The 25733-nt window shown below is 46.9% G+C and overlaps 1 protein-coding gene across 1 annotated transcript in view; it reads right to left on the reverse strand.

Annotated features, from left to right (window-relative positions):
* The window catches only part of LOC141047278 (uncharacterized), a 92304-nt gene that overhangs the window by 13483 nt on the left and 53088 nt on the right, over positions 1-25733 (reverse strand). The window contains exons 6-10 of the mRNA XM_073542306.1: positions 14516-14665; positions 14207-14386; positions 14000-14123; positions 13216-13313; positions 12927-13017 (exon numbers count right to left, since the gene is read on the reverse strand). Coding sequence (XP_073398407.1) covers positions 12927-13017; positions 13216-13313; positions 14000-14123; positions 14207-14386; positions 14516-14665 — 643 coding nt within the window. The remainder of the gene's footprint in view (positions 1-12926; positions 13018-13215; positions 13314-13999; positions 14124-14206; positions 14387-14515; positions 14666-25733) is intronic.

Below are 25733 nucleotides of genomic sequence, written 5' to 3' on the forward strand. Positions count from 1 at the left end.
CCACCTCCTCCATACCTGTGAGTACTGGATTTTACCTGGAGAGAGCGATCACACCGCTGGCCACTGATTCTTCCTTTCCATGGCCCAAACAGTGACCGGCGTCCTGAGCTCAACAGGGAGGGAAGATAAATCAGGCCTCCGAGGAGCTTTACCTCTGCCCGGGCACCGATGTGCCTCACGGGCTGCATGTCCACCACACGTCAACAGGGAGGGAGCACAGCAAGTGGCCTCCGTGGACTTCTATGGGGTATGTCGGCATCTGGGAGGGTACACGGAATGTGGTCTCAAATGGCTCAAACTTCACCCGGGCATATGCCTCACGGGCTGTGGCCATGCACTCGCTCAGGGGAGGCATAGGAATATATAGCCCCCGAGGCAACTACCGGTACCTGGTGACGGGTGTAGCAGACCAGTGCCTGCCAGTAATCACCCGACCCAGGCCCAGGCATCCTCTTCTTTTCTTCTTTCTTCAAGAATCTTCAAGAGGTTTTTCCATCTTGAGGGTTCCCCATCGAGGAAAGGAAACCAACTGATGCAGAGATAGGAGCCGCCCCTTTTATCTTGAAGGTTTCCTGGTTTCCTGTCCTTGTTGGGCAGATCCCCTCTCTCGTGGTGCCGTCATGTAGAATGGAAAAATGGTTGAAAAGCAATGTCTGACTTTAATTTGTTCATTTTCATAGATTTTTTATTTATTATTACTTTTGTCAGATTCAAGTTATTTCTGTGACCATTGTGGGTTTTTCTGTCATTAAACGAGGGGGACCAACAATTTTGACCACATGTGTATCGATTATAACCCTCAATGAATTATTTTATTAAACAGAATCACTTTATAAGGATTTCTACTATTCTGATTTTTTGTCATTTGGTTATATTAGGGCTTCTGCATATGGTGAGACCAATCTCATCTGGAATCTGTTCCTGCTGTCCAGCTGGAGTAATCTTCTCCTTACTTCAGCCAATTGGAAAGTACCACACCCTACTAAAGCTCAAAGCATATGGCCGGAATCTGCCAGATACTGGGTTGTTCTCCTCTTGTTCAGTCCTCTGTGTTCAGCTTGCGGCTTGTGTATTTGTTTCCTGTTGTGACCGTGGCCCGTTTACTGACTACTCTTGTGTCTTCTGATTCTTTATTCTGTCCTTCTGGTTCTGACCCAGCTACCTGACTATTCTTACTATCTAATACCACAGAATAGCAGGTAACACCATGGTCCAAGCCTAGGGGTCCCAGTGTAAGTCCAGATCCATGTAAGGGTGTTAAAGAACGAAGAGCAAACTCAATCCTTGGGATATGGAAAGCAGAGAAGATCGTGCTAAACATGTTCATGGTGGACATCTTTTGAGCTGCCAGGTGACGCAATACATTGTGTCTGCAAACTATTTCAGCAAGAGCTGCATCCAAATAGCTAAAGGGCACTCCTTCCCTTCTGAACCCTGCCATGTGCCCAGACAGTAGTGTACAACCCTATATAGGGTATTGTGCGAAGCTGGAAAATAAATTTGTAAGATCCAATTGTTTTCTATTATTTTTTGTGAATAATTCCAAAGTTATCAGCACAAAGTGACACGTCAGATTTTAAAAATGGGGTCTGATTAAGAACACAAAACTGACTGCAGGAAGAGGTTAAATCAGAGTATTTTGGACACTAACTACTGTCGAAAATTGAGACTATAGACAATAACACATATACTGAAATGATCAAACTCAACAGGCTTCATCAATAATAAATGAGTAACTAGTGGTGAAACCTCTCTGGGGTAATTAGAGTATGGGGCCCGATGACTTAAACTATCATAAGGTCCAATATTGTCTGTCAGATGAGGTTCAAGAAGAAATATTGGGCATATAAAGAGAACTGTGTATAATAGTGCAAAGCTAATATGTCTTAAAGGGAACCTGTCAGCAGGACTGTGCACCGTAACCTATAGACATTGTCCGGTTGGTGCAGTTATACTGATTACAATGACACCTTGGTAGATGAAATCCGTCTTGTGGTTGTTGTTTAATCTGTATTTGTAGTTTGCAGTTAATGAGATTCTCGTGCTTCGGGGCGGGGCTGTGGGTGGGGCTTTATGTGGTGATCTGATTGCATATATAACTGCATTGCCTTATGACAGGTTACTGATCCCTCAGTGACCTGCCCCCCATTTTTATATATAATAGTGTTGACATTATTGTTGATAATGCCTATAATATTGTGGCTATTGTGAGGCTTAGAAAAAAAATACATCCAGCAAAATGTCACTGGCGATGGCAGCGCGTGTGCAGTAGCATCTATAAGTAAGAGATAGATGATACTGGACAGGTGCCGCCGGTGTCATTTTGCTGGATGTAAAACATTTTTTCTAAGCCTCACAATAGCCACAATATTATACGCATTATCAACAATAATATCAATGCTATTATATGAATTACTGTATTTTTCGCTTTATAAGACGCACCTGATTATAAGACGCACCCCCAAATGTGGTGAAGGAATAGAGAATTTTTTAATAAATGGGGTCCGTCTTATAATGCCAGTGTTCGTCTAACAAATCATATAGGGTATATGTCCCTCATAGCCCCCCCATCCTAAAATTAGCCCCCTTAATCTGGATATGGCCACCTTATATTGAATATAGCCCCCTTGTGCTGGCACACGGGCCCCCTGTGGCTGGCACACGGGCCCCCTGTGGCTGAAACACGGCCCCCTGTGGCTGGCACACTGGCCCCCTGTGGCTGACACACGGCCCCCTGTGGCTGGCACACTGGCCCCCTGTGGCTGACACACGGCCCCCTGTGGCTGGCACACGGCCCCCTGTGGCTGGCACACTGAACCCCTGTGGCTGACACACTGGCCCCCTGTGGCTGGCACACGGCCCCCTGTGGCTGGCACACACCCCCCTGTGGCTGGCACACTGGCCCCCTGTGGCTGGCACACTGGCCCCCTGTGGCTGACACACTGGCCCCCTGTGGCTGACACACTGGCCCCCTGTGGCTGACACACGGCCCCCTGTGGCTGGCACACTGGCCCCCTGTGGCTGACACACGGCCCCCTGTGTTAGATATCGCCTCCATGCTGCTGCTTTTAGTAAAATAAACTCTTTCCTTACCTTCTCAGCGCTGTCCCTCCTCGTGTCTCCCTCAGTGTGGTTGAGCTCCTCCTCCACTTCCTGGTTCTCAGTGCCGGTCATGTGATCAGCACAGCAGAGTGATATCATCTCTGCGTGCCTGATGACAGCGGCAGCAGAGACACTGGGAGATCAGCGCTGGAGGAGGTAAGGAAAGAGTTTTTTATTTTACTATGGGCAGCAGTATGGGGGCGATATCTAACACAGGGGATCATGTGCGATCAAAGGAGGGCGCAGGCAGCTATAATATGCGCCGCTCCCCCAGCCAGTCACCGTGGTGCGGTTTCAGCACCATGGTGATGGACAGCGGCAGTGCATATTATATGAGCGGGAGCAGGAGATTAAAGGCTCCCTCTGGCAGCTTTTACCAGCTCACAGCACCGCTCCAAAGCTGCCCCCACCTCCCCTGGACCCTGCAGTATATATATATATATACACCCCCCCTCCCCGTATATTCGGATTATAAGACGCACCCCCTACTTTCCCCCAAAATTTGGGGGAACAAAAGTGCGTCTTATAAAGCGAAAAATACGGTATGTAAAAATGGGGGGCAGGTCACTGAGGGATCAGTGACCTGTCATAAGCCACTACAGATGAATATGTAATTAGCTCACCACATAAAACCCCGCCCACAGTTCCACCCACAGCCATGCCCAAAGCACAAGAATCTCATTAACTGAAAACTACATATATAGATTAAATAACAACCACAAGATGGATTTCATCACTAGGACTATGAGGGAGTTACAGACTCACATAAGTGAGGCAGGCCGATCCCACACAATCTATCATACAGAATGAACATGTAAAAAAAAAACAAACATAGAATAAAAAAACATGTTACATCCTCAACAACAACGTATGTACGAGGGGAGAACTTTAAAATTAAACCGGAGTTGCACTCATTTATGGTGGACCATTGGAGGTACTATGAGTCCTGACCAGAAAATTAGAGAAAATCGTAGTTACTTACCGATAACGGTATTTCTCCGATCCCATGATGGCACCACGGAGAGAGGGGATCCACCCCACGGGGACAGGAAACCTACCGATAAAAAGGCGGTACCTCTCTCCCGCATCAGTTGATTTACAGAGCATTAATGGAACTTCAGCCTAATACTAACACAACACTTTAAGAAAAAAGGTATTTCTATAATTATTAAACTGCGTAGAAGAGACACCACGTGACTTTCTGACTAAACTGTATTTACAATAAGTGCGCACCCCACGCGTGTAGGGAGGGAATATACGGGTACCGTCATGGGATTGGAGAAATACTGTTATCGGTAAGTTACTACGATTTTCTTCTTCCCCCATGATGGCACCACGGAGAGAATTGGAGAGACTATCTATTAGGGGGGGACCACTGCCTCCAGCACCCTTCTACCAAAGGTTAGATCTGAGGAGGTGGCTAGGTCCAGCCGATAGTGGTTAAAGAAAGTTGAAGGAGAGGATCAAGTAGCGGCTCTACATATCTGCTCAATGGAGACGCCAGCTCTCTCTGCCTAGGAAGTTGACACCACTATTGTGGAATGGGCCGTTATTCTGCCTGGGATGTCCGCGCCTTCTGACGAGTACGACAAGGTGATGGCATCCCTTATCCACCTCGCCAGCGTGCTCTTTGATGCATTTCACCCTTTCTTTGGCCCCTGGAAGCAGACAAAAAGAGCCCTATCCTTCCTACACTCCCTGGTTGCCGCTAAGTATTCCACTAGGCATCTCCTGACATCTAATGTGTGCAAGGTCTCTTCTCCCTTGTTTTTGGGATTGGGGCAAAAGGAGGGGAAGGAGATTTCCTGAGTTCGGTGGAATCGGGACGCTACCTTCGGCAGATAGGCTAGGTCTGTTTTAAGTACCACCCTGTCGTCCAGGATCTGTGTGAATGGAGGAAAGGCTGACAGGGCATGGATGTCGCTAATTCTACGGGCCGATGTGAGGGCTACCAGGAGGGTGGTCTTGAGAGATTTTAATTTCAGCGGTGCTTTCTGCAAAGGCTCAAAGGGAAGCTTGGTGAGGGCTGAGAGTACTAAGTTTAGATCCCAGGGAGGAGTGTTTAGGGAAGACACGAGCCTGGATCTACCGACTGCCTTAATGAACCTCAACACCCAACGATTCCCCGCCAAGTCACAGTTGTATAGGGCCCCCAGGGCTGCCACTTGAACCTTTAGTGTGCTGGTAGCTAGGCCTTGCTCTAAGCCCCTTTGTAGGAACTCTAAGATGTTTGATATGGGTACTTTCCCCTTTGGACTAGCCTTTGATACTGAAAGGAACTTTCTCCAGACCCTCCCGTACTGTTTAGTGGTTATCGGCTTCCTGCTTCGCAGTAGCGTAAATTTTGGGAGCCACCTCTGTTGATTAATAGAGCCCTTTCAAATTCCAGGCCATCATGTGTAGGTTCTCCGCCTTAGGGTAGGGCAGTACTGGGCCCTGGGAGAGTAAGTTCGGGATATCCAGGAGGATCCAAGGATCAGAGATGGACATTCTCCTCAGCCACAAGAACCACATCCTTCTCGGCCAGAAGGGGGCTATTAATATTACCCACGCTTTGTCCTCCCGAATCTTCCTCAGAACTGACGGAATTAAGGCTATTGGCGGGAACGCATATGCAAGGGGAAAGTGCCAGGGGATCATAAGGGCGTCCAGGGCTAATGGGTCCCCGGAGGGTTCTATGGAACAGAATGTTTTCACTTTCCGATTCGTTTTGTTGGCGAATAGGTCTATGTTGGGTTTCCCCCATAGCTTTGTGATCTGATTGAAAACTTCCTGGTTCAGCTCCCATTCGCCCTGTCTCAGCTGTGTGCGACTTAAAAAGTCCGCCATCATGTTGTCTGACCATTTTATGTGTAATGCAGTTAGTGAGCTTAGGTTCCCTTCTGCTAAGTGGAAAATTGATTTTGTCACGTCCATAAGGGTACGGGATCTTGTGCCCCCCTGATGATTTAAGTAAGCAACTACCGTGCAGTGGTCGGAGAACACTCTTACGTGGTGGCCTCTGAGGGGTTTTAGAAAAAACAGGAGGGCGCGCTTCACCGCTAATAGCTCCTTCATATTCAATGAGGCTGTCTTTTCGTTTTCTGTCCAGGCTCCTTGTGCTACCTGGTTGTCCCAGTGAGCCCCCACCCCCTGGGGCTTGCGTCTGTAGTAAGGATCTGAGGGACCGATATCACCCAAGAAACCCCCCTGGCTAGGTTGGATGGTTCCGTCCACCACTGTAGAGAGCGAGCTGTTAAGGGTGAGATGTTTAACTGCCCTTCTAAATTCCCGTGAAGAGAAATTTCTGCCTCTAGTATCTCCCACTGGAGATCTCTTGTATGAGCTTGGGCCCACTGGACCGCTGGTAGGCAGGCTGTCATTGAGCCGAGCAAGGACATGGCCTTCCTGAGTGTCATTAGTGTCCGTGTTATTGCTCCTGTTGCTAGCTGCTCTATGTGTAGCCGTTTCCCTTCGGGGAGGCGGCACTCCTGCTTGATGGAATCTATGGTTATGCCCAAATATTCTTGCACCTGGCTGGGAACTAACCGAGATTTCGGTAGGTTCAGCAGCCAACCTAGGTTGGACAAAGATTCCATAGTCTGGTTCAACTGGTTTCTGCAATGGCTCGGGGAGTTGCCTACTACTAGTAAGTCGTCCAAGTATGGGACTATTAGGGCGTCCTGTTCTCTCAAATGTGCCATAACCTCCGATATGATTTTCGTGAATACTCTTGGGGCGATGGCCAGCCCGAATGGGAGGGCTTTGAATTGGTAATGCTTTATTTGTCCCCATATTGTGACTGCTATTCTGAGAAACCGGCGGTAGTCCGTGTGTATGGGGACATGATAGTACGCGTCTTTTAAGTCGAGTGCTGTCATGTAACAAGCTGGAAACAATATCTTTACCGCGGATTTTATTGTCTCCATCTTGAATGGAGGAATCACTAGGCATTTGTTTAACCTTTTTAGGTTTACTATCGTCCTGAGCGTCCCATCTAGTTTCATCCGCAAGAAGATAGGGGAATAGAAGCCTTCTCCTTTTTCTTGGTGGGGAACTTCCTGTAACACCGCTTTCTCCACCAGGGTCTGAATCTCCTGTTGTACTGCAACTTGCTCTTCTATCGACTGCCTCTGTGGGGTCACTACGAAAGAGGGTTTGGGTGTGGAATTTTAATTTGAGACCTGTTTCTACGATGCTTAGGATCCAGGAACTGTCTGATATCTTTTCCCAGGCCGGGAAGAAGAGGCTTAATCTTCCCCCTACCTGGAAGACACCTTCATTGGGGTTGCTTCTTGTCTGCCGGTTTCTCGAACATGAACCCCTTCCCTTTGCCTCTTCTATCTTCCCACTTGTCCTGGGAGGTTTTAGGCGGCTTCCTCTGGATAAATTTCCTGCTCCGAGAGCATTTGAAGGGGAAATTGGATGGGTTAGGGAAAGACTTCTTTTTATCCCCCGCTTTCTCGAGTATATCGTCCAGTGTAGGCCCGAAAAGGAATTCCCCTTCACAGGGGATGGAGCACAACTTTGTTTTTGTTTGCAGGTCTCCCGTCCAGCACTTGAGCCATAGAGCCCTTCGTGCTGCGTTCGAGAATGAGGCTGCTCTGACTGTCAACCTGATTGAATCCGCGGATGCATCCGCTAGAAATGCCGCTGCTCCTCTCATTAACAGAACGGAGCCCAGGATTGCTCCCCTTGGCGTTTTGTTCCTTAGTTGGTCGTCCATCTGGTCCAGCCACACCATCAGGGCTCTGGCTGTGCAAGTGGCAGCTATAGCGGGTTTTAGTCCACCTCCAGCTGCCTCCCAGGCTACTTTTAGGAATGTATCCGCTTTCATATCCATAGGGTCTTTCAACGTCTCCATGTCCTCGAACGGCAGAGAGAATTTTTTCGAGGTCTTCGCTATGGCTACGTCCACTTTCGGTGCCTTGTCCCAAAACGAGCAGTTTGGCTCCTCAAAGGGGTATTTCCTTTTTGGTGCTAGGAGGCCCTTCTTCTCTGGCCTTTTCCATTCCCTCTGTATGAGCGCCTGGATTTTATCATTCATGGGAAACGACCTCCTTTTCTTCTGCTCCAACCCGCTAAACATGGCATCCTGGATGGTCCTCTTAGGCCTGGTGTCTACTAGGCCCATAGTGGTTCTGATAGCCTTTATAAAGTTATCTGTCTCTTCTATAGGGAAGCAGCTGCGACCTTCCTCCTCAGAAGACGAGGAGCCGGACGACGGGCTATCTGTGTCTGATGAAGAAGATCCGCTCTCCCTTTCACTAGGATCTGACTCGGGTTCCTTGCTTTTGGGTTTCTTATGCTTTTTGCTTTTTCCCTGGAGGGTTTTGGCGGTGTTCTCTACCTGGTGGGCAATTAGGGCTCTAAGGTCAGCAGCGAACCCTGGGGATTCTGTTATGAATGAGTCACAGAAGGAAGAAAAAACAAAAATACAAGTTAAGTCCAGAAAACCGGAGAGGTTGGTAGCTATCGGATTGCAGACCCCTGATCCTATCCACAACAACTAACAGTAGCCATGGGGGGTTCCTACGATGCCCTAGACCCCTCGATCACAGCCGGAGAACTAAATAGGCCTAAAGAAAGAAAGGGGAAATCTAAACTGCCCCAGAGCAGACCCCAAAGCAATAGGCAGCCCCCAACATATAATGACGGTGAAGCAAGATGAAAACACTAACACAGATAGAAAGATAGGTTGAGCAAACGATGGGGCCCAAGCTAACTAAAAAGGACAGGATAGAAAAGCTGCTGTCTGCAATCCGCAAAAAACCCTACCAAAAAATGTCCCAACCGTCTGATAGGAAAAACAGGCCCTGAAGTCGCTAGGACTTCAAAAATGACTATATCAGCACTCAGGTAAATTCTGAAGACAGAGCAAAGAGACAAACTGATCAGAGACAAAAATGGAACTCAGCACAACCCCGACCGGGGATGGCTGAACTCCAAAAAACAAGGTAAACAAAACAAAACTAATAAGTTCAATAGCAGAGCAAAAACTTATCTTTGGGAAGCAGGAATCAGAGTGGTCTCCAAGAATCCAGCAGAGAAATCACCAGCGACTCAGAAGGGCGTCGGCTGCCTTATATCCAGTCAGCAGCTCCTGTAACCAAGTCATCATCTACCAGATCAGGTGTTTGGTAATCAGCCTCACTACCTTCCTTCACCAGAAGAGGGAGTTCATCAGACATCGACGGTGAAGGGGAAAATGAACTCACAACAGGATTCCTTGCACATTGTATGTTCAATCCAGGACTGGCAGAGCCTTTTTCCCCATGTCGTGGGGAGCTCCTCCTTACAAAGTGGGAAAACCTTGTGGTTGGACTTCTGTGTACACTTCATCCACTATAAGAGGACAAGCCCTAATTATAGCATATACGTTCACATAGTCCACTTACCCGCCAGCCCGAAGAAGGATACCGAATCAGACGTAGGCCCCGGATCTGCACGCAGCTTGTCCTTTGATACCCCTGCCCTCCCGGACTCCTTGCTGCGTCGGGACTCCGAACGGCTGCTGCTGCCGTGTCACTGCGACTGCTCCTTTGTCTCCTTCTTACGGTGCTGCTGCGGTGACTTCCGTGGCTGCTGCTAGTGTCCTGTGTCTGAGGACACGTCCAGCAGCTGCTGATCTTCTGGCTCGGTGCTCATGGCTCCAGTTGACAGGCTGCGCTATGCCCCCTGTGCGCTTTTAAGCCAAATGAGGCCCAGTCCAAACAAAAAAATTTTTCCCCACGCGCCCCCGGCCAGCTGGTTTGCGACGTGTGATGGCGGCGTCTCCTCCTGCCCTCCGGCGCGTGTGTGTCGCCGCTCCGCCCCGCGCGTGCGCACCACCTCCGGCTCCCAGTGGTGCATTGCGCTGGCGGCTGGGTCTCCCCCTGGCTGCCGGCGCACGTGAGGGATACCTGCGCCCGCTGGCGCTCTCCCACCCTGGTACCTGCTCCGGCCCAGGGCGGCTTCCGGCCGCCATGGAGGACGCCTATTCATCCTGAGGGAGGGCGGATCTTCCTGCTGCCACCTCTCCCCCCCGCACGCCCTGGAGGCCCGCTGACCCCAGCGGTGGCGCCTTGGGTAACCGCCCCAGCTGGGGCAGGGGGCTCCAGCTGCCATTCTCCAGACTGGTCGGCCCCGGCATCCGGTAAGTCTTTAGGTTCCCTTATGGGGACAGGAAACCAACTGATGCGGGAGAGAGGTACCGCCTTTTTATCGGTAGGTTTCCTGTCCCCGTGGGGCGGATCCCCTCTCTCAGTGGTGCCGTCATGGGGGAAGGAGAAAATAATATTGCTCCCCATTTCAGGAGAGATTATGCAGTAATCTGAATTTCTTGGAATCGAAAACAATGTAATTTATGACATGGAGTGAATCCATGAAACCAGGGCTCGAGCCATGCCAACACATCTCCTGCAGGCGTGAATAAATGTATATTACAAAACGGCTCATAATAGGAAAAATTCAAAAAACATACCACACGATATGGCCTTCCCAAACCCTTGTCTGATGAACAAATGCACATGTAGCAGGATGCAGCCGGCCTCCACTAATAAAGGCAAGGAGCAGCACAGGTGCAATCCACTGATAAAACAACCACCCCACACCTACCAGACCATAGAGCGGTTAGCTGCCTAGTGGAAAAAATTCATATAGATAAAGGCTTGCTTTGGACGCCAGTCACACAGGCAGGTGTGATGCAAAGTGTCTGGCTTGCAACCTATTAATGACGCCCATAGTATTATCAGGCGGGTTGCTCCAGCACTGTAGTATGCAAAACACAGTGACAGACGTCCCAGACCAAGCCAACAGAAAGAGGCCCAGCCACATCCTGCAAAAACTGATATGATAAGTGCAAAAAATTAATGCACACAATGAATACATTAAATGAGGTATTGGTTAATATTTTGGCCAAAATAGATAAAGCCTGCCTAATTTCATTTCCTATTATGAGCAGTTTTGAAATTAGTGTTAGAGACCTGCAATATTATGAGGAGCCTTGACGTTGGCTTGCAGGCTTTATCTATTTTTGCCAAAATATTAACCAATACCTCATTTCATGTATTCATTGTATGCATTAATTTTTTGCACTTATCATATCAATTTTTGCAGGATGTGGCCTCTTTCTGTTGGCACAGCTTAGCGATATATCATGGCACAGGTGTAATGGTTTTATGTAGATTATCACAATCCTCCTTGAAATTAGTTTTAGGCTGTGTGCCCACAATGCGATTTTTAAGCGTTTTTGCCGTGATTTTTGGCACAAAAACGTTTAAAAAACTCGTACAGAGCGCACCCCATGCATTCCTATAGCATTCCGCACATGCTGTGCTAATGCTGCGCTTTTTTCCGCGGCGGAATTGCATCGCGGAAATCGCAGCATGCTCATTCTTTTTGCGGAATCGAAAAAAATTGCCGCGATTCCGCACCCATAGGAATGCATGAGAATCGCTTACTTCCCGCATGTGGCTATGCCCACCATGCGCAAAGTTAAACGTCTCATGTGCAGATGGTACCCACGGTGTGGAGGAGAGGAGACTGTCCTCCAGGCCCTGGGTACCATCCCCCTGTAAAAAAAAGAATAGAAAATAAAAAATCGGGGTATGTTTACCTTCCGGCGTCACGTGCAGCATTCCCGGGCCTCAGCGTTCCCAGTAATGCCTTGCGGCAAGTTTCTGTGATGACGTAGTCTCGCGTTACTCTAGCGGTCTCGTGAGATCGCTATAGTAACGTGAGACCAACGTCATCACAGGTCTCGCAAGGCATCGCTGGGAACGGGAACGTCGCTGAGACTGCGCGGGACGTCGGAAAGTAAATATACCCCAATTTTTTATTTTTTTAGCATTTTTAACATTCTATCTTTTACTATTGATGCCGCATAGGCAGCCTCAATAGTAAAAGGCTGGTCACACTTGTCAAACACTATGTTTGACGAGTGTGACCAACCTGTCAATCACTTTCCAAGCGATGCTTCAAATCGCTTGGAAAGTACTTGAATTTCACACGCGAAAATCGCGGCAAAATCGCGAACATAATCGCAGTAAAATCGCGCGGGAAAAAAACGCGCAATTTCTGGGAAGGAGTCCGGTTTTGAGTGTCCGGTTTAAAACGCTATGTGGGCACATAGCCTTAATACAAATGGAAAAGTCAGGACAAAGGGAAACTCTGTTGTTATTGTACAGAAATTCACACTTGGCCTCACTGCACATTTAGGCTATGTGCACACGTAGCGTTTTAAAATGTGCGGAATACCATAGGAATGCATGGGGGGCGTTCTGTACACGATTTTTAAGCGTTTTCGCGCCGAAAATCGCTGCAAAAACGCTTAAAAATCGCTACGTGTGCACACAGCCTTAATGTTGTCGATCATAAAAGCAAAGTTTGGCCAGAAAGACTGGACCTGGTCTTGTAGGAACCATATGAGACATTCAGCAGCACAGAAGGGGGAGAAGGAAGATTCATCCAATAAGATATCAGGGTTCTAGGAAGCCAACAGCATCATTACCCTCCGCTTTCTCTTACAGACCCATCATAAAACTTTTCTTCAAGTGATTTTCCAACTTATCAGCACATTCTACGTACGCTGTCATTTGGCTTTGTAGTTTACAGATCTGGACAGGTAAGGGTCAGCGTCTTCTAATCCCCAAGGGGTAGGAGGATCTTCCAGGTGGTAAGTTCTATATAAAAGGGCTTTCAATACCCCAAGTCATTTGACCAGTTCTGGGTGGAGGAGAATGTTGTGGTCTAGAGGCAAAATGGTGATCATGGTAATACGGCCAGACTACACCACCGATAAAGCAGCTACAGCCGGTGACTGAGAAGAATCTGTGACTTCTCTGTATTTAGTGTTTACTACTCACCTGAGTAGTCATATGTAGGAATCTCCTCTTTACATCGCTCATCATCCCTCACATATGTCTCTGTAGTATTAATATGGGTCAGATCTTCACCCTGAAAAAAATATTGTAAAAGTCACAGACAGATGGAGAAGTCACATCTATGGTCAGCTCTAATCCTGCCATCTCCACCGTTCTCATTACACAAGTATGAAACATGTAATACTGGTGGATAAATCAAGACTGAGCACAAGACCTTCACAGCCGTCTACACATCATAGGGAAGATCTCATGACACCTTCTCTCCATCTACCTGATGATCATGAGGAACACTGGGATCTTCTTGTTTACAGTCCTGTGAAAGAAGAGGACGGGGACATCTCTTTGGTGTTGTTCTCTTACTGGATAGATCTGGAGGAAACACATACAGGGACTGAATTCATTATTTGCATACAGATAATTATAGGCCGTGTGTATTTAGTCCTGTCTATTACCTGCAAATTGCCTCTTCAGAAAGAAAGAGGACTTTTACTCTACAGCGCCACCTATTGGTAGTAGCGATCCTACAAGTCACAATCAACCCTTTAACGAGTCTTGTAGTATGACTTAGGATACAAGCCAAATCAGAATCTCAATTTGCAGACACGGTGTTTCGAGCTGTTGGCTCTCGTCAGTGTAAAGTATGAGATCTGATTTGGCTAGGTGAGAGGCTCTGGACTAGGGTCTAAGAAGTAAGGTTTCTCCTTGCGGAGAGTGACATGCCAGCTGTGGCTTGTCAAGGTAAGGAGGCTTATTCGCCGTGCAATGCTCCTCTGGGAAAATAATATGCAAATTGCCTCTTCAGAAAGAAAGAGGACTTTTACTCTACAGCGCCACCTATTGGTAGTAGCGATCCTACAAGTCACAATCAACCCTTTAACGAGTCTTGTAGTATGACTTAGGATACAAGCCAAATCAGAATCTCAATTTGCAGACACGGTGTTTCGAGCTGTTGGCTCTCGTCAGTGCAAAGTATGAGATCTGATTTGGCTAGGTGAGAGGCTCTGGACTAGGGTCTAAGAAGTAAGGTTTCTCCTTGCGGAGAACATGTCTATTACCTGGTGATGTGAGGGGCTGGGGAACCTGCATCATGACGTCCTTGTACAGATCTTTATGTTCTTCTAAATACTCCCACTCCTCCATGGAGAAATAGACAGCGACATCTTGATACCTTATAGGAACCTGACACATACAATGATACCGTCAGCCCCCCAATCCCTTCATAGCGTTACTGTATAATGTCCCAGCATTCCCAGCAGTGTCACCTCTCCAGTCAGCAGCTCAATCATCTTGTAGATGAGTTCTAGGATCTTCTGGTCATTGATGTCCTCATGTATCAGGGGGTGAGGTGGAGGCCCTGTGATTGGGCTCAGGGGTCTTCCCCATCCCTCAGACACAGGGTCCTGACAGCGCTCACTAGAGGTCTTCTTCACTACTGTGTAATCCTGGTTATGGAGAGACACATTAATAAATCTCACTACAGACATTCCCAGAGTCCTCACCTCTCCAGTTCTCTCCATCTGTTATTCCCATAGATAAGACTGATGTAATGTGACGTCATCAGAATCTCTCACCTCTCCAGTAAGCCGGAAGAGGATCTCTAGGGTGAGGTGTAATATCCTCTCCGCCATCTTGTCTCTGTCCATATCCATCCTTGATGGGTAAATCAGGAAAATTCTCTTATATAGAAGATCTTCACTGAGAGGATCCGATATTGTAGAGACCTGAATGAGAAGATGAGCCGATGTAACATCATAAAGATCCTGTGTAATAATACAATTACTGGAGATAATAAGGGAAACATATGAGGAGATTTATTATTTTACAGTATTTAGTTTCCTTCTTTACATCTACTAATAAAACCTATATATTTAGGCCACAGACAACAAGCAGTTTCTTCCTCGGAGTCGGCAGCTGAATACGTTTCTCATAGACTCATCTTCCATAACGCTAATTCTCGTCTCATTACCGACACTGGAATCGGCATTAGCAATACTGCAGGAGATATTCATTACACGTGACAGGAGAAATAACTACTTCATGATGAGGACGACATCTTCATCTTCTACTACGGCTCTAGAAACATATTTGGCCAGAGTCCGTCACTGACTCCATCCCCACCGGCCGTCTATATGAAGGTTTCCCGTCTTCCCCGCTCTGTAATCTTCTATCACGTTAGATCTCAGGTCTGAGTCACACACAGAAGTTTGAGGCTTTTAGGAAAGATTTTTTGCTTGCACAAACACCACGGACAGAAATGATCTGATCCCAAACTCTCCATGTACAGTGATTTATGGGGTTTATTTCTGGCCTTAGGATTTCCTAGATTATAAGAAAAATACCAGAAAAAAACATTAAAATGTTTCTAAAGAAAATTGGTTGCAACAATTCTTGTAAAAAGAAAACATGGAAAATGCAAAAGACATAGTTTATTTTTTCACGCAATAAACAATTGTTTTAAAAAAAAATAACTCTTTTGGGCCCCAGAACAAAGATACAGTATGCACCGCAGGGATGGCACAGGTGCAGCTGCAACAAAAACCCTGTCAGTTTAACCACTTGCTGCCAAAAGCAAACATGGCATCTAAGAAGGTGTGACAGAGTTCGGCTGAATACCCTCCTACCCCAAGTACTCGATAGTATGGGGAAGCCTACAGTAGTTACTACGATACTTATGTGATGGAAATATAGTGTAAAAAGTCCACGCCCTTATACAAACCCTGGGATATAAGCCAAGGTGCCGTGTATGTGTTTTATGTCTGTGTAGATCTGGGAGATAGTTGGAACAGTGACTGATTTTGCTTGTGGTTGCAAGGAAACCAATAACAGGAAGTCAAATCACTCGACAAGTTATCACAGATTCCCGTGCACCGGAGGGACGGGTGCTCCCAGATTTCCAGGCACAGATGGTGATAACTTAGAGGGTTATCACAGATTCCCGTAGCCGGTGAGCCAGGTAGAACGACCGGAGCGGAGGGTGATACTCCCGGGTATATGAGTGCCCTGTGCGATTGGCAGTTGTCGGTTACCAGAACGGCTTGTACGTGTCACAGAATAACAAAGAGGGCTTCAATTTCTCCCGGATGTCTATTCATGTTTATTCATGTTTGTAATGTAATGTACGTACTGTCGCTTTACATTTTAGAGCTGTAAGGCTAGTTTCACACTAGCGTTTTTTGCCAGCAGCGCACGCCACCGCTAAGCCCCGCCCCTACCCGCCCCCTCCGGGATAGATAGGGTGTGCAGATCGCATGCAGCCGTGTGCGATACTAGGTGGAGATGACCGGAGGGGGCGGACAGGGGGCGGGGCTTAGCGGCGGCGTGCGCTGCTGGCAAAAACCGCTAGTGTGAAACTAGCCTAACAGAAAGCATTTTTTGCCCTTCCCCTTGGCTGTTAGCACACTGTAAATCACACTATCACATCTGTTTTTGCTATTCTGAGATAATTTCTAGCTGTAGTGTAGTGTAGAAACTTTGAGGAACTGAAACGGAGCTGTATCTGTGACTGTGCTGTGTGATACATGCTTTTAGATACGTGACTTTAGTGGCTATAGATACACCAGCAGTGAAAAAAGGGGAAACGCTAGCAGTGAAAAAAGAGGAAGTGAGTGCATCCGAGCGCAGACAAAGTGTAATTAGAAAGTGTATCAACTTTTTTGAAGTTTTTGGAATAGGCACAGTAGGAGAATAATAAGCTTAAGTATGTGAAGAATCTTAGTTGGTTGATTAAAGTATGTGAAATCTACGAGAATAGCAGACTTCAAGCTGCAGAATAGCATGATGTATTGAAAGTTAGTTGATGTTAAGTTGTTAAGTTGCTGACTGACAAATGCGTGGTATAGAGTAGCAGCAGACTTACATAATTTAGGAGGTACAGAAAGATATGTGAACAAACCAGGAAATGATTTGTATGTGCATAAGATGGGAAAAGTTTTTAAGCCATCAGCGCCTCCCCCATATGGGGACAGGAAATGTTGGATATGTGCAGTCTGCTCTCAACAAGAGCCATGGTATAGAAAATTTTTTGCAGGGTGCGGCGCTCCCTGCTTCTCCCTACAGGGAGAAAGCACCATTGTTCCGACTATGCCATCTCAAGCTGTACAAGAGGGGGAGGAACTTTCTATTCCTCCCCCTCCTCCTTCTGCCACTCCTCTTTTCTCTCCTCCTTCTCCCACACCTCTCTCTTTCTTCACACCTCTCTCCTCCTTACTAATTTCTCTGTCCTCCTTTTCTCTCCTCCTTTTGCCACACCTCTTCTCTCCTCCTTTTGCCACACCTCTTCTCTCCTTCTTTTCTCTCCTCCTTTTGCCACACCTCTCTCCTTCACACCTCTCTCCTCCTCCTCTGTCACTCCCCTCTCCTCCTTCCTCACACCCCTCTCCTTCACACCTCCCTTCTCCTCCTCATTTTCCTTCTTTGTTACCAGTTGGGCCAATGCCCAGTCTATACAGTGTGGTGTCCCTGTATCCAGTGCTAACAGCACAAGGTACTTTCTACATCCCAGGCACAGTACAACCATTACCAGTTATGATATTGGGAGAATAAGGTGAAAATCTCCCTACGCATAGAGCTGCAGGCAGCCCCCAGACACATCAGGTGGCAGACAGCTCAGCCAAGGGTGCAGAGGGGGGCATCCTCATACAGAAAGGCAACCTCTAAGTCCAAATATCAAAACTACTCCTCTGATGAGGATGAAGCGGGAACATCATACATGCTGTCCAGTACTAGGAAAAGAAACCCACAGGCACCAATAAGGCAGGGGCAGATAGTGCAAGGGTGGTGCCTCTATGTCAGGTGACCCTTGCACTAGGTCAAGTGACCAGTATTCTGAATAATCTGCCAGACCCCGATATGCATCCTATGAATGATCTCTGGGCCGTAATGGAAATAAAAGCAGGTGATACATTCTGACCAATCATGCAGGAACACTTCAAACTTCCAGCAGAATTAGATGTGAACACTTGGGAGTAAGGATAAAAGCTAATTGACCAGCTCAGAGAGTTGGCCAAAGGTGGACTGGCAGAGCAAGCTCTCAGCTTACATGATATGGGCAAAGACAAGACAGAGTCTGTGGAGAAGTTTCATGGCAGAGTAACGCAAGTTTTCCAAGATTCGGGCTTCACTACTCCTGATCAGATACACAGACAAATGTTGGCACAGGTCTTTGTGCATGGACTAAGAGAACCAATCAGGAAACCACTGATAGTGGCCAGACCCGAGTACAGGTCATAGCAATGGACACCCTTCTCACAGTAGCCCAAGGGATTGAATCCCAACCAGGAGTGTGGAAGACAGCCCCTCTTATGGTGACCACTGACTTGGAAGAGCAACCACCCCACAAAGACAGAAGAAATGTCAAGTGTTACAACTGTGGAAAGTTTGGCCATTTCCGGAACCAGTGCAGAGCACCCATATAACCCGAGAGCTTGCCCAGAAGAACAGGTCAAGAAAGAAACACAGAAAGCAGGGAAGAGCTCCACCCATATGACAGGGGAAAACCAGGTCCACAAGACACCACCCTCCTAACATTCAAAACCCCACCAGTGGGACCAATACCTCAAATTACCCTAAAAGTGGATGGGGTTGTCAGATCTTTTCTTGTGGACGCTGGTCCAGCCAGAAGTGTGGTGAGACATGAGGAACTCCCTGACCCCACCTGTCTATCAGAATCCTCTGTGTCTTGCATGGGGATTGATGGTCAAGTCACACATTACCAGCTTACAAAGCCCCTGAGCGTGTGGACTCAGCCAGGACACTCTATCCTGACCCAGTTCGTGGTGTCAAGGACCTGCACACTTAACCTGCTGGGAGCGGACCTACTGCAGAAGCTGAAGGTGACCATAGTGATGCAGGAAGATGGGACCATGACACTTTCTTCACCCCTGACCCAAGAAGAATCAATCTTGCTGGCGGCCCTACAAGAACCACAAACAACCTATGCAAGCAGACCCAAGGAGGTACTGGACATAATACCAGAAAGTCTATGGTCCAAGGGACTCCAAGATGTGAGAAAAGTTCAAGTTGCCCCAGTACGGGTGTCACTCAAGCCAGGAACCCCATACCTTCGTAAGGCCCAGTATCCCCTGTCCATCACCCAGAGTCAAGCTGTCTCTGGCCAACTGAAGGTCTACCTGGACATAGGAATCATTATTCCCTACATATCACCTTGCAATATCCCACTTTTCCCGGTCAAGAAAAAGACTCTAAATGGAGAACCAGCCAAGTTCAGAATGGTGCATGACTTGAGGGCCATGAACGAGGCTACGGTATTTGAAACCCCAATTGTACCAAATCTGCATACTCTGCTCTCAAATGTGCCAGCCACAGCAACAGTGCACACAGTGGTCGATCTGGCCAATGCTTTCTTCAGTGTTCCTCTTCACCTGTATCTGTTTGTCTTCATGCACCGTGGGGCGCAGTCCACATGGACAGTGATGCCCCAGGGGGCCCAAAACAGTTCTTCACAGTTCACCAAAGCAATGTCCTCCATCATCTTCAACTATATTGCAGAACATGCAGAGGTCACTGTTCTACAATGCATGGCTGAGCTTCTCCTTTGTGCAGCTGATGTCGATACTTGCACAGCCCATTCCTTGTCTCTCTTACTCTACCTGGCGGAGCAGCAATGCAAGGTCTCGATAACCAAAGTCCAGTGGTGTCAGAAGCGAGTGACGTTCCTGGGACACTGTATTGCTCACCAGACTAAACACCTGACAGATGACCGGAAGACCACTGTGGAGAAGATGGCTTCCCCAACAACTCCAAAGACGCTGCAGGCCTTCCTTAGCCTACTTTCGTATTGCAGAACTTGGATCCCTGATGCCTCGGTCTTAAAGCAGCCTTCAACTCATTCAGGAAACTGAAAGAGTCCATAGTGTCAGTGCCAGAAATAGGCCTATCTGACTACAAGGAGCCATTTCGTCTGTACGTGATGGAAAAAAGCCATGCCACCGGAGTCATGATGCAGATTCACGGGGGAAAGCAGAGACCTCTAGGCTACTTTTCAGTTCGCCTGGATCCAGTTGCAAGGGGGACCCCATCCTGCATGAGGGCAGTATTTGCAGCACATGCCATCATCGACTGATGAATTTGTTCTTGGACATCCGCTGGAGATCCTGGCTCCGCACAACATCTCAGCAATCCTCCAAAACATCTCTCCACCACCCGGCATCTTCGCTTCCAGTGTTCTCTGCTTTTGCCTGACAATGTCACCATCTCCAGAGACCACGGTCCTCAACCCGGCCACTTTACTCCCACTCCCAAGGGGGGATGGGGATATGGACTCTTCGGATCAAAATCTGCAGGATATCTTTCACAAGGATCTGGATTTGCTCTGGACTGACGACCATGATTGTTTCAGCCTCATGCAAAAGGATACAGCAGGACAACCCAATGTGGTGGATAAGCCACTGACAATCCCAGAGTTGATCCTCTCTGTAGAAGGCTTCAGATTTGGAGATGATGAAGGAAGATTCCACATGGGATGTTCAGTGACCAGCAATCAAGAAATCCTATGGTCCAGAAGTCTGAAATTGATAGCGCTGACGAAGGCCTGCCAGATTGCGAAAGACAAAACTGTGAACATATATACCGATTCCAGGTACTTGCATGGCATAGCACACAACTTTGGACCCATCTGGGCTGCGAGGCACTTCATCACAGCAAGCAGAACTACTGTGAAGCATCATGGAGCCATCAGGGACCTGCTGGATGCACTCCAACTTCCAAAAGTGGTGGCAGTATTAAAGGTCAAGGCACACAGAAAATTGAACAAGAGGCACAAGGCAATAACATGGCGGACATGGCAGCCAAAGAAGTAGCCAAAGGAAGACTATATGGAGAGGTGGGAGAGGTTGTAGAGCCTGACAGCTACTACATGAAGACTGAGGACAATAAACCTGACAAGATGACATCCTGGGATCTGTTCAAGAAATTGCAGGACCAGGCCCCCGAAGGAGGAGAAGGAAAGCTGGATGCGGAAGGGAGCAACACATGAAGAAGGAAGGGTATACGCAATGGATTCCAAACCCTGTCTACCTCGAAGCATGTAACCTATGGTGGTTCAATGGGCACATGGGCCCACGCACAGATCGAAGACACAGATGAATGATCTAATCGGTGCTTACTGGTTCGCTCCCTAACAGCCAAATTTACCAGCAGCTGTTTGACCTGCGGCAAATGCAATCCTGGACGAGTGGAGAAGGTTCCCCCACATCTTCTGGCCAGACCACTATAACCCTTCCAGAGGATCCAGATCGACCACATCCAGATGCCACCGAGTGGAGGATTTGATTATGCTATAGTGGTCATGGATGTGTTCTCGGGATGGCCAGAAGCTTTCCCAGTGAGGAACCAGTCGGCAAAGACAACTGCAAAGAAGCTACTCTCAGAGATAGTGTGCAGATATGGGGTTCCTGAAGTGATATAGAGTGATCTGAGACCCACATTCACCGCAAACCTGACACGAGATATCTGGTCAGCAGTAGGGTCAGATTTAGGCCTACACACTCCCTACCACCCCCAAAGTAGCGGGAAGGTAGAAAGACAAAACAGGACACTTACGAACAGGATGTTGAAAGCTGCTTAAGACACAAACAAACCATGGCATGAGACACTCCCAACTGCACTGTTTACTTAAGGCACACTCCCAGAGGCCCAGAAAAGCTGTCAACATATGAAATTGTGCTTGGGTCTAGTCCCAGGTTAGGGGTATTCTTCCCTCAGCAGCTGAATATGCAATATGATACCTTGTCTGCTTATGTAATTGAACTCAACAACAAACTTGCTAATGTCCATTCTCGAATTTTTTCTTCATTGCCAGATCCAGATTTGGTACCTGGTACACATTCCCTGAAGCCAGAGACTGGGTGTTGCTGAAAAATGTTTGTAAGGAGAACACTCGATCCCAGATTTGATATTCCTTTGCAAGTGCTGCTGATGACACCAACCTCTGTGAAACTGAAGGGAAGACCCACTTGGATCCACGCATCGCATTGCAAGAAAGTTCCCATACCAGAAGATACACCCAAGCCAGAATGATGCTGTGGATGCACTGCCTGACCGAATAGATGACCTACAGTACCTAAAGAAGAATACATACCGCTGACTACGCATGCTGTTGAATAAGACATTATGATTAAAATGGCATGAACCCCTGTTAGGGGCAGATCTCCTGACCGCCCATTTGCGAAAGTCTGTACGGAGGGGGGTGTATGTTCTAGGCATGCGTCAGCTCACCGGCAGCACAAAAGATTTCCAGCGCTTTGGGACAGGAGGATAGGATTAGGGTAAGTGATATCTAAGGGGGGATTGTGATGGAAATATATATATATATATATATATAAATATATATATATATATATATATATATATACACACACAGGTAGTCCTTGACTTACGACGTTGATCCGTTCTTACGTGGCGTCGTAAAACGAATTTCGACGTAAGTCGGACCATACATTCATACAGTACTGTACCATAATAACAGTACAGTACTGCAAACACTTAGCCTATCCAAACACCTATCCTAACACAGTACCCTACATAATTATCAATAAACATAGATACAGTAAAATCTTGTGCAGTACAGTACGTTTAATAATGAAATACTGTACTGTAAGTGCTGTAACAGTAATAAACAGTGTACTGTAATAAACAAAGATAACAATTCCAAAGAGAGAACAGGCTTTTTGGGAGGAAGCTGCAGAAGGTGCTGGAGATACTGGGGCAGGTGAGTCAAGAGGGGCAGGTGATTCAAGAGGGGCAGGTGAGGTAGAGGGTACAGGATCTGTTGCAGGATCTGTCGCAGGCCTCTCTACCTTCTTGAAGTACTGCTGCAGGTTAGTTTGGAAGGAGACCATCTGCTTCTCCTCCAAGATCTCCTTGTAAAACCTAAGGGAATCCATGACTCCTCTGGCAACCCTAGTGTACCTTTCCATGTTGGGATTCTCAGCCTCAAACCTTGACAACCCTTCCTGTATCAGGGCAAAACCTCCTGCCAAGCCCTGCCTTGTAAATCTCTTAGGTTCTGGGGTTGGTATGTCTTCCTCTTCCTCTATCATCTACTTCTCCAGTTGAATAAGGTCCTCAGCAGATAACTCCTCTCCATGAGATGCCAGTAGCTCTGTGACATCATCCTCCTCCACCTCCAGATTCATTGTCTTACTCATATCAACAACGTTCTTTATGACACTAGTCACTGACTCTTGGACCTCTGTGACATCATTCACAAACTGGGGACACAGTTTTTTCCACACACCATTCATACTGGTCTGCTTAACCTCATCCCAGGAATCAGCAATGTTATTCACAGCATCAAGGATGTTGTATGTTTTCCAAAAGTACTTTAGAGTCAAGTCCTTATTCTTTTCATTATCCAAAACAACAGAAGCCTAATAGACAGAATGCTTCATGAAAAGACCATCCAAAAAAGAAAGAAGCAATGCCTAAAATTACAAACTTTATTTAAGACATAACATGAGACCCCTGCCCGCACTTTAAGGTAAATATGCTTTAGCAGCAACTTTACATCAATGCCTGGGTATATGCTGGGTTTATACTCTTATTGCCACTAGTGCTCATGTATGTTACATTACCCAGTATCCTCAATCTGGCTTGTCTTTTGCATTTTCATGTGCCTCATTTCATTTGGCGCTTTTATACACCACTGTGTTCTTATTATTAAATCAAATCTGTGCATTCCTGTGGCTTTACTGTTTGCCAGGGAATTATAAGACCATAATATATGCAGCATTGCTATTTACCCTACGTGCGGTTCTTTGTGTGTTATGTTCCCCGCATTATTATGTCTATTCTTATCTATGGATTTATTATGTCTTAAATAAAGTTTGTAATTTTAGGCATTGCTTCTTTCTTTTTTGGATGGTCCTTATTCTTTTCAGTTGCTGCTAAAGCATTACCAATGACCCTTCCGAGGTAGTAGGCCTTGAATGTAGTAATGACTCCTTGGTTCATAGGCTGTATTAGGGCAGTGGTATTAGGTGGAAGGTAAACCACCTTGACATTAGGGTTAAAGTCATCCAGATGGGCAGGGTGTCCAGGGGCATTGTCCAGAATTAGCAACACCTTAATGGGGATATCCTTGGAGGTACAATACTGCTCCACGCCTGGCACAAAGTGATTGGTGAACCAGTCATCAAACACTGCAAGTGTCACCCATGCCTTCCTATTAGACTTCCAGATGACTGGTAGTTGACCCTTTGAAGTGCCCTTGAGTGCCCTTGGATTCTCAGCCTGATACATCAGCATGGGCTTCAGTTTGTAGTCGCCAGCAGCATTGCCCCCAAGAAGCAAAGTCAGTCTCTCCTTGCCGACTTTATGACCTGGTGCTGACTTCTCCTCCTTGGCGATGTACGTACGGTTAGGCAAACGTTTCCAAAACAAGCCTGTCTCATCCACGTTGAACACTTGTTGAGCACAGTAACCACCCTCCTCAATTATCTCAGCCAATGCTTTAGGAAACTCAGTTGCTGCTTTCTCATCAGCACTAGCAGCTTCACCTTGCACTTTAATGTTATGGAAATTGGCACGATCCTTAAACCTCATAAACCAACCCCTACTCGCCACAAATTCTTCACTTTCTTCCCCTTTTCTCTTTTCAACGCCTCAAACAGTCGCCTAGCCTTCTCCTGAATAACCATAAGGCTCACAGGGATACGGCGTTGATTTTGGTCTTCCAACCAGAGCACCAATAATCTTTCCATCTCAATAATAAGCCCACTACGCTGCTTTGTTATCACTGTCGCTTTCATAGGAGCAGATCCTTTCACATGTTCAAGGATACAATCTTTATCCTTGATAATCGTAGCGACAGTCGAACGACTGCCAATTTCCTAATGAGTCCTAATGACCTGCCAATTTCTGTTGGTGTTTCCCCCTTATCAGATCGCCTTGTGATATCCACTTTCACCTCCATTGTGATGGTCTTCCTTTTCTTTGATGCACTGGTATCAGATGAGTCTAGCTTACGTTTGGGAGCCATAATGAAGGGTGTTATGGCGTGCAGGAGACTCGTTTTCCTCGTGTAACCGGGTACAGTGTACAGTACTGGACTCTATTCTTCCGCCGCTGCACGTAGTTGCACGTAGTTCGACTAACGACGCAAAACCGCATAAGTTGGAATGAGGTGTCGTATAAACCGTCATAACCACGAAACGACGCAAGTCGCGACCGCCGTAAACCGAGGACTAACTGTATATATATATATATACAGTGGGGAAAAAAAGTATTTAGTCAGTCAGCAATAGTGCAAGTTCCACCACTTAAAAAGATGAGAGGCGTCTGTAATTTACATCATAGGTAGACCTCAACTATGGGAGACAAACTGAGAAATAAAAATCCAGAAAATCACATTGTCTGTTATTTTTTCATTTTATTTGCATATTATGGTGGAAAATAAGTATTTGGTCAGAAACAAAATTTCATCTCAATACTTTGTGATATATCCTTTGTTGGCAATGACAGAGGTCAAACGTTTTCTGTAAGTCTTCACAAGGTTGCCACACACTGTTGTTGGTATGTTGGCCCATTCCTCCATGCAGATCTCCTCTAGAGCAGTGATGTTTTTGGCTTTTCGCTTGGCAACACGGACTTTCAACTCCCTCCAAAGGTTTTCTATAGGGTTGAGATCTGGAGACTGGCTAGGCCACTCCAGGACCTTGAAATGCTTCTTACGAAGCCATTCCTTCGTTGCCCTGGCGGTGTGCTTTGGATAATTGTCATGTTGAAAGACCCAGCCACGTTTCATCTTCAATGCCCTTGCTGATGGAAGGA

This window comes from Dendrobates tinctorius, unplaced genomic scaffold (assembly GCF_039654945.1).
Source record: "Dendrobates tinctorius isolate UK_male_01 unplaced genomic scaffold, ASM3965494v1 ptg000126l, whole genome shotgun sequence".
Classification (NCBI taxonomy): domain Eukaryota; kingdom Metazoa; phylum Chordata; class Amphibia; order Anura; family Dendrobatidae; genus Dendrobates; species Dendrobates tinctorius.